This window comes from Echinops telfairi, unplaced genomic scaffold (genome assembly GCF_000313985.2).
Source record: "Echinops telfairi isolate 266 unplaced genomic scaffold, ASM31398v2 ScPeMD7_25;HRSCAF=90, whole genome shotgun sequence".
NCBI classification, from domain to species: Eukaryota; Metazoa; Chordata; class Mammalia; order Afrosoricida; family Tenrecidae; genus Echinops; species Echinops telfairi.
In genome coordinates, this window is record NW_022103922.1 from 705,942 (window position 1) to 714,170 (window position 8,229).

The following is an 8,229-nucleotide window of genomic DNA, read 5'->3' on the forward strand; positions in this document are numbered from 1 at the left end:
TCGCTCCGGCCGACGAGCCACGCACCGTGCTGGAGCGCAAGGCCCTGCCGCCCGGCGTCCGCAGCCTGGAGCGGCTCTGCGGCCAGCCTGAGCGGGCGACCCGGCCGGCCGAGCCGGAGCGCAGCCCGAACGCAGACCAAGGTGAATACCGGCCGCCCTGATGTCCTCGGGCCTCTCCGCTCGCACTTCCCAGGGGTTCCCGAAGGCAGCCCTTTGTGGACACCTGGCGCCCCTCAGTGGGCCTGGGGGGAAAGGCGACCCCCAGGGACCTGAGCGTGAGCAGGCCCCCCCACCCCCAGCAACTCCGTGGGTGGCTCCACCGACCTGCCCAGGAGCCCGAGCTGGCACTGCAGACCCCAGCCTGCCCTGAGGGAAGGCTCCCACTTGTCAGTCCTGCCCACACCTGAGACCCTGAGTCTCCGTGCAGTCTGACAGCTCAGCGGGGTTGGGGTGGGGCACCCTGGGGAGGGGGGCTGCTGGAGTGAAGACCCGGCATTGGTTTCCTGGATGTGCAAAGGAGCATGTGGGACCCCCAGCAGCTGAGGCCAGGCAGGGACTGACGGTAGGTCCCTTCCTCAATTCTGGACCTGTTGGCAGAGATACCAGGAGACAGAGTCCCAACCTGGGCCTCCCACCCTGCATTCTGGCGTGAGGCCATCCCGCGGGCCCGTGCTCTTCAGCGTCCCCATCCGCACACACCCCTCATCCTGCCTCCCGCCTAAAGCATGCAGCAGCTGCCCGCCTTTCTGTGCAGCTACCAGCTCTGCCGGGCCTCTGCAACCCTCCCTTGCTCCCCAGCCCTGTGGCGGATGCTTGGGGCAGCACTGACGCCCGTCCAGGCTGGGAGCTCTCCTATCAGGCTTCCCTGCGCCCTACCCCAAGCCTTCTTTCCCTACTCCCATGGGGGCACCGAGGGTAGCTGACCCTAATACCAAGCCAGGGGTATCTTGGGAGGCAGATGGGCTGGAGGGTGTTCGGAGGCCCTGGAGCCCTCTGGATGGCTGGCTTCCTCAGTGACTGTCTTCATGGCCAATGCCCACCAGGGGGCAGCACTCACTCTGAGTACCCCAAACGCCTTCCGGCAACCCCTCCCTGCCCACAGAATTGGCAAGACAGCTCACTCTGGCAGAACTGCCAAATCCCAGCTCCTAGGGACAGAAAGCAGCTTCCCAGGCTCCCCCTTCCTTCTCCCCACCTGTGGGTCACCTAACCCTGATGGACATCCAAGTGCTGCAGCCTGGGTCCCGGATCTGCCTGTGGGTCTGAGTGTGCGAGCCATCCCAGGAGTTTGTCTCTGTTCCTCTCCTGGGGGTGTCCCTGGCCCGGTGCCCACTAGCAGCTTGGGACAGGAATACAGGCCCCTAGGAGTCATTTTGCTCTGCTGACCACCTGGTTGGGGTCTTCAGGGTCCTGGGGACCTGACCTTCGAGGGTGACCCTTGTGCTGGGTCAGGGCTGGAGAGCTGAGGGAGAGATGCCTTGCTGGTAGGGTGGGGGGTGGGAGCTGCACACAGCCTCAATCCAGCAAGGCAGCCAGAGCACCCACCATGGCCCTTACACCTGGCAAACATGTGCGTGGGGGACCCTGTAGGCTCAGGGTTGGCTCTACTGCAGTTACCCCCCTCCCACCACAAAGTTAGCTCCATTGCTTGCAACCACCCTGGTCCTTAGTGGGCCATGTGTGTGAGGGGAGATGCAGAGGGGACTAGGGGTGCAGGCACCAACCAGACCAAGCCCCTGCCCTCTGAGCTGGTTGTAGGGGGTGTGAGCACAGCTGGTGCACATCTGTAGTGGCATGTGGGCCAGGCTAGACTGGTGCTGGAGATGAGGTTGGCGGGGGCAAACAGCTGGCCCAGATCTGGAGGGTGGCTGCACTGACAGGTGCCAGGGGTGGTCCTGGCTCAGAGCGTAGCGGGAAGCCCCAAAGGCTGTGAGTGAACGGGCAGCCCCCCCTGTAGGCAGAGTGCCCTGCAGGGCTGCGGAGGCGGACTCGGGGAACGGCCGGCGGCCCCCACGTGCCCAAGGGGGACATCGGAGGCACACGATCACCAACGGCGTGGACTGTGATGTGGTGAGTGGGGGCCTGTGGCCACCGCAGTGGTCCAGTATAGGCCTCTCCCCAGCAGGAGACCACTGGGGGGAGGGGCAGTCAGATAGTAGTATGGCTGCAAAAGTGGGCCCCCTCCCCAGGACTGCCTGCCCTGCTTTCCACCAGGTTAGGCCAGCTCACCCCCTAGTGTGCCGCCTGGGACAGGCAGGCCCCTGAGCTCAGAGGCCAGTCGCTCCCCCATCCTGAGCAGAGGGCTTCAGAGGCCAGGGCCTTTCCAGCACAGGTGTGTTTGTGGATGCGTGTGGCTGTGCAGGCGTGCCTAGGTGTCCCACAGCGTCATTCCCAGTGTGGGTCCCACACAGGCAGGCATGCACACGTGTGTGCTTATTTGCACGCGTGCATGACAGGTGTGTGCGCACGCGTGTTGCAGCTGAAGCAGCTCCAGGAGCTGGAGCAGGAGAAGGAGGTGCTGCTTCAGGGCCTGGAGATGATGGCGCGTGGCCGCGACTGGTACCAGCAGCAGCTGCAGCGCGTGCAAGAGCGCCAGCGCCGCCTGGGCCGGGGCAGGGCTGCCAACCCTGCTGCAGCCACCGTGAGTGACCCTAGCCCTCACTCACAGGGAGCCCCTGGAGTTAGCACCGCCCCTCAGAGAGGGGTGGGGGCTGCAGTGTGGACTGCCCCCAGCCTAAGGCTCCAGAGTCAGACCCCCATCCCCGCCCCAACACACACACACACACCAGCCCAAGTGCCCCAGGGCATAGGACTGCCACCCAGCCCAGGGGACCCAGGAGTAGGGTGCCCCACCACTGCTAGTTAGGACCGCCCCCTAGCCCAGGCACCCCTGGACTTAGCACTGTCCCCCAGCCCAAGGCACAGTAGTTGAACCTCCCACCCGGCCGTGCACCAGGAGCCCTGAGTCCCCTAGGCTCTGAATCACGGCACTGATGTCAGAACTGCCACGGGACCCTCAGCTGGCCGTCCTCTGACCATCAACTTACTTCCCTCCAGGACTCCGGGGCTGAGAGGAGCCCCCTCTCACTGGGACAGCTGCTGCCCAAAGTGCAGGAGGTGGCCAGGTGCCTGGGGGAATTGCTGGCTGCGGCCTGTGCAGGCGGAGGGGTCCCCACAGAGCACCCCGATAGGGTGAGTGCCCCTCCCATGCCGAGCACAGAGATTCCCCCCATCATCCTTTCCTGGAGTTTCTGACTGATCCCACCCTCCAACAGGCTCTGCCCTCATCCTCGGGGGCCCCGGGGCCCAGCACTCTGGCCACCCCCTGGCCCGAACAGACCATCCTTATGCTGAAGGAGCAGAACCGCCGCCTCACTGAGGTGAGTGAGGGGGGCTGTCCCCTGACCGCTGTCCCCCACCCACGTGAGTGTCCAGAGGGGGCCAGCCCTGATCGCTGTCCTCCCCCGCAGGAGGTCACGTCTAAGAGTGAGCGCATCACCCAGCTGGAGCAGGAGAAATGGGCCCTCATCAAGCAGCTGTTTGAGGCCCGCAGCCAGCAGGAGACGGGCCCCCTGGATGCCACCTTCAGCTAGCCTCTGCCAGCAGACTGGCTGTGCCCTGGCCTGCCCCAAGCCCAGGCCAAAGACCCTTCAACTTGGACAGAGGCCTGGAACGGGATGCCCCCTCCTTTCCCACCCACCCTGGAATGGCCTACCCCCAGCCTAGCACCAGGGGTCTTGGCCTCAGGAGTGGGCCCTTGAAGGGGGGCGAGGGCTGCCATCAAGCCTGAAGCTGCTACTGCCACGTCTGTTACCCGTCACAGGCAGCCCCTGGGCAGGAAAGGGCTGTGGCAGCTCCACCCCTAAGTTTACAGCTGCCCCTTCCCCCTGAGCCTGGGGTCCTAGCTCTGGTCTCTAGTAAAAGTACTGGTCCCACCAGGCTGCACTTCTGTCATCGGCCAGCAGGCGGCACCCTGTGAGTGCCAAACAGGGCCCCTTCCTTCCACGTGTTGGCTGGTGGGGCTTCGTCCAGGGTCCTCAGGACCACTTCCTTCCCTCAAACCGAGCGAGGGGTTAGGGGGAAGCAGAGGAGCCTTCGCCAGGTTCTGGGTGAGGAGGCCCAGGCCCAGGTCAGTTGGACTCTGGCTGAGGTTGAAGAGTCAGCTGAAGAGGAACACGCCCCACAGGTTCTGGATTAGGGCAGAGAGCAGGGCTCAGCCCCTCCCCACAGGCTCTGACCTGGAACTAACTAGGAGCAGGGGCATGGGGTGCCAGGTTCCAAACCAAGCTCCAGGAGCAGCGTGGGACCAGCTGGTGCCCTGGGTGTTCGTGTCACGAGTGGCCCCTGCCCGGAGGGGTGTCCACCTGGACTGCCCGGAGGCATGCTGTGGGCGGACCCCCGGCTGGGTTTGCTACCCACATTCAGGCTCTGGCTCTGCAAGATCTGACTCAGCCCCAGCCCAGGTTTGGGTGGGGAGAAGACACTTCCTGTGTGACAGAAAAGGCAGCTGGAGGTACTGGAAGAGGCTGGGGGCAGGGGCCCCGCTCAATCGCCCGCCCTGCGCCAGCAGCCCTAGCCCTGGTGGGCTGGAGGATGGATGGTCTGCCGCACACCTGGTCCACAGGAGGGGCTGAGGGACCCTCAGCTCAGGTCACAGCAAGGGTCCAGGCAGGTGCAAGTGTGTGACCAACACAAGCCTCTGCCCTTGTGCTCTCTGCTGGGCCCCTGATCAGCCCTGGAGTGGGGGTTCTAGGTCAAGCTGGAATTCTACCGGGTTCCCCTGAGAGGAGTGGGTTTCCCACCCCCGACCTGGACTGCGTGGCCAGGCTCATGGCCTGGAAGAGGGCAGGTGTCCTAGGGCCTGGCCTCTAGACCTCACGCGGACCCAGTGACCCAAGGACTCGGATACCTAAAGGGCTTATCACGCAGGCGTAGTGATTAGGGAAACCCCAGCCCCGGCCTTGCGCCCACCTCTGGGGCCCTCATCAGCAGGTGGCATTTCCGGAACAGAAACCTAATCCCGTTTCCCCTCTACCCCAGCCCCCACCCCCCCCAACGGGTCCTTCCTGGAGTGGGCTAGCTCCTCCTCCCCACCGACTAAAGCAGGCCTGCACCCCGGCGCAGCGCGAGGCCCAGCCTGGCGGGGAACCAGCCTGGACCCTTGCTTGGTCCAGGGCCCTGGAGGCGAGCACAGACCTCCGGAGACCCCGCCCGCATGTGGAAGGTGCCCAGTCGCTGCCTCTGCCTCTTCCTTAGGCCTCAGTTGGCCATAGCCGCGGGAGTGTGTGTGTCTGGTCTCTGTGTGTAGATGCCCAGGGCACAAATCCACGATCCTGGCTCACGAGCGTGATTCCAGCAGGGGCACGTCGTCATTTCCATAACAGCTTCCACCCCCAAACCTCACGCCCCGTTTACTGACTATGCATTCTCTCCCTCCCTCCCCCAAGACTTCCCCTTTCTGCCTCTGAATTCCACGTGCCGCTCAGGACCTCCGAGTTTCTTCACCGGGACTCCCCGGGGCTGGCTGCACTCCCGGGCAGGGGTGCGCGACCGGGCCAGCTTCCTCAGCCTGGGCTCCGCGAGGCTGCGTGCTAGGAGTGGCCCTGGGGCTTGTAGGGTGTTGCGTAGCATCCTGGTCTCTACACATGACGAGCAAAAATGTCCCCGGATATTGCCCCATATCCTGGGGGGCGGGTGCACGGGTCGCCAGCTGCAAGGGCTTCTGTCACTAGATCCCCGGAAGCGACACATGACTTTGCAGCCCGGGGATGCTTCTGCCAGCTGCTCCGGACTTCCTCTAGTATGCAGCGGAACCTGGAGTGGGCGCACGATGTGTCCACGCCCGGGGGAGGGACAAGAAATCCACCTGAAGGAGGGAAGCCAGGATCCACAGCCAGGTGGTGGAACTAAATGAGCCGTCACCATGCATACGGGCGGGCAGTGCCCGCGCAGTTGTTCACTGGAGCACAGGAAAACACTCCCGTTGGTCGGAACAGGCCGTGGGGCCTAACTTTTAGCAAACAGCTGTGGTCTAACAGAATAGCGATGAGCCATCATGGACCATGGTAACAAACTCATAGCAAAAGACGAAATAAAGAAATGAAACTTTGTAAAAACCAGAACAAACCATGTGTTCGCCAGACTTCCAGAGTGCCCGCCCTCACCCGTCCAATATTCCATTAGAAGTGCTGGGCCAGGCGGGCAATAGGACAAGAACAGGAAATAAGGGCACCCGGGTTGGGACACTTTCCCCCAAAAATCAAATATGCAGGAAAACCCCAAGAAGACACCCAGAGCGAATGGAGGGATGCGCTAAGTTGCAGAGTTCAAGGTCAACAAAAGACAGATGGTTCTTTTTCAAACAGTGTTGTTGGTGTACGATTCACATATCACACAATTCAATAGTTTGACCACATCAAGAAGAGTTGTCAGTTTAGAACATTTTCTTCATAGTTCTCCTCGTTATCAGCTCCCCATTTCCTTCCGACCCCCTGCCACACCGTTAATCCAGTGACTGTGTGTGCACGTATCCTGGATTTCATGCAACAGAAAAACGTATCTAAAAACTAACCAAAAGTAAAACAGATAGAAACCACAATAGAAAAGAAAGCAGAAAATATTTTTAAAAATTAGAACAGATTTAAATGGATCATAAGAGGATCGATTGATAGAGTGCTACATTGTAACCTAACTGCGCCATCAGCAGTCCACGTCCGTCCGGTGCATTCTGCAGTGAGCAAGGCCCGCTCACAGTCTGGTCACTGCTCAGAGGCTTCCCCAGGGGCTTAATTCACCTGTATGTCCCTGTCACTTTGTTTTTAAATATATAAAGTGAAACAACGTTAAAATGGGTCAAAGGGGAGATCAAATGATAAGATATTACATTTTGACCTATGTCAGCTATAATTGGCTTTACAATCTGTCTGACAGAGCAATTTATGTCCTTCAACTATGATCAGAGGGGATTCACCAGGGGCTTAATTCGTGTGGGGACCCTGCAAATGAATCCCACTGTCATCTGTAGCCTTCTGCAAACCAAGGGTTCACAATATAATCTCTGATACCATTCCCTCCTTTGGATTTGGATTTTTATTATTTACAATCCTTGGATCACAGAGGCTGGTGCACTTCTTCCATGTGGACTTAGTTGACACCTCACTTAGATGGCTCCTTGTTGGAAAACAAGCCTCTAAGACCCCAATCACTCTTCTTTCTGATAGCCCGGCACCATGTCTTCACTATACTTTGCTATAGCATCCTTATCGTCAGTGATCTCTTCCTGAGGGGCAGCGTCAAGCAGGACACTGTCCTATGAACTAATTGTTCTTACACTGAGCCTAGAATTGCGTGGAAGGCCACAATCTGTTCGTGCATCTGTGGCTTACAGCTGTCCTGGTTCACCTTAGAGGCATTACTGTCATTTTACATTAGAGAACATTATCCATCACGCCCCCGACCTCACTGCCGCCAAGTCAACACTGACCCGGTGACCCTGGAGAGCAGGGTGGGACTCACCCAGCTGGGTTGGGACACACCAGCCATGCGCGTCTGAAAGGGAAAGGTGGGACGCCAGGCCCTTCCAAACACTGCCACTGAGTCTGTGAGACACAGTGACCCTGCAGGGCCGGGTGGGGCTGTTCTGCAAATGGGCAAGAAGGAGTCTTTCTCCCGTCCTTGTAGCAGGTGAGAAAATAAGATACCTGGGGATACATCTCATCCAGCAACCACGGAGACGCTCTGAAAGACATTCAACAGGAACACTCCAAACTGCAACAGCCCCCCACCCCCACCCCTTGCAGTACAATTCCTTTTACGTTTAATCGATAAACACGTTCTAACTCAGGAACTCAGTGAGCCAGGCATTTTTTAAAAATCATTTTTGGGGGGGCTCGTACAACTCTTACTACAATCCATCCATCCATCCATTGTGTCAAGCACATTTCTACGTTTGTTGCCATCATCATTCTCAAAACATCTGCTTTCTGCTTGAGCTCTTGGTACCAGCTCAGTTTTCCCCCTCCCTCCCTGCTCCCCCTTCCTCATGAATACTTGATCATTTATAAATTATTATTTTGTCATATCTTACACTGTCCAATGTCCCCTTCACCCATTTTTTCTGTTGTCCGTTCCGCAGGGAGGAGGTTATATGTAGATCCTTGTAATTGGTTCCCCTTTTCTGCCCCCCTCTCCCTCCACCCACTCAGCACTCTCAGCACTGGTCCTGAAGGG

The 8,229-nt window shown here is 59.5% G+C and overlaps 1 protein-coding gene across 1 annotated transcript in view; it reads left to right on the forward strand.

Moving 5' to 3' along the window:
- Positions 1–3,936, forward strand: part of SAPCD2 (suppressor APC domain containing 2) — a 6,966-nt gene extending 3,030 nt beyond the window's left edge. Inside the window, exons 2-7 of the mRNA XM_045289343.1 lie at positions 18–141; positions 1,958–2,070; positions 2,480–2,641; positions 3,058–3,192; positions 3,276–3,380; positions 3,471–3,936. Coding sequence (XP_045145278.1) covers positions 18–141; positions 1,958–2,070; positions 2,480–2,641; positions 3,058–3,192; positions 3,276–3,380; positions 3,471–3,593 — 762 coding nt within the window. The 3' untranslated portion in view covers positions 3,594–3,936. The remainder of the gene's footprint in view (positions 1–17; positions 142–1,957; positions 2,071–2,479; positions 2,642–3,057; positions 3,193–3,275; positions 3,381–3,470) is intronic.
- The last annotated feature ends 4,293 nt before the right edge of the window (positions 3,937–8,229 follow it).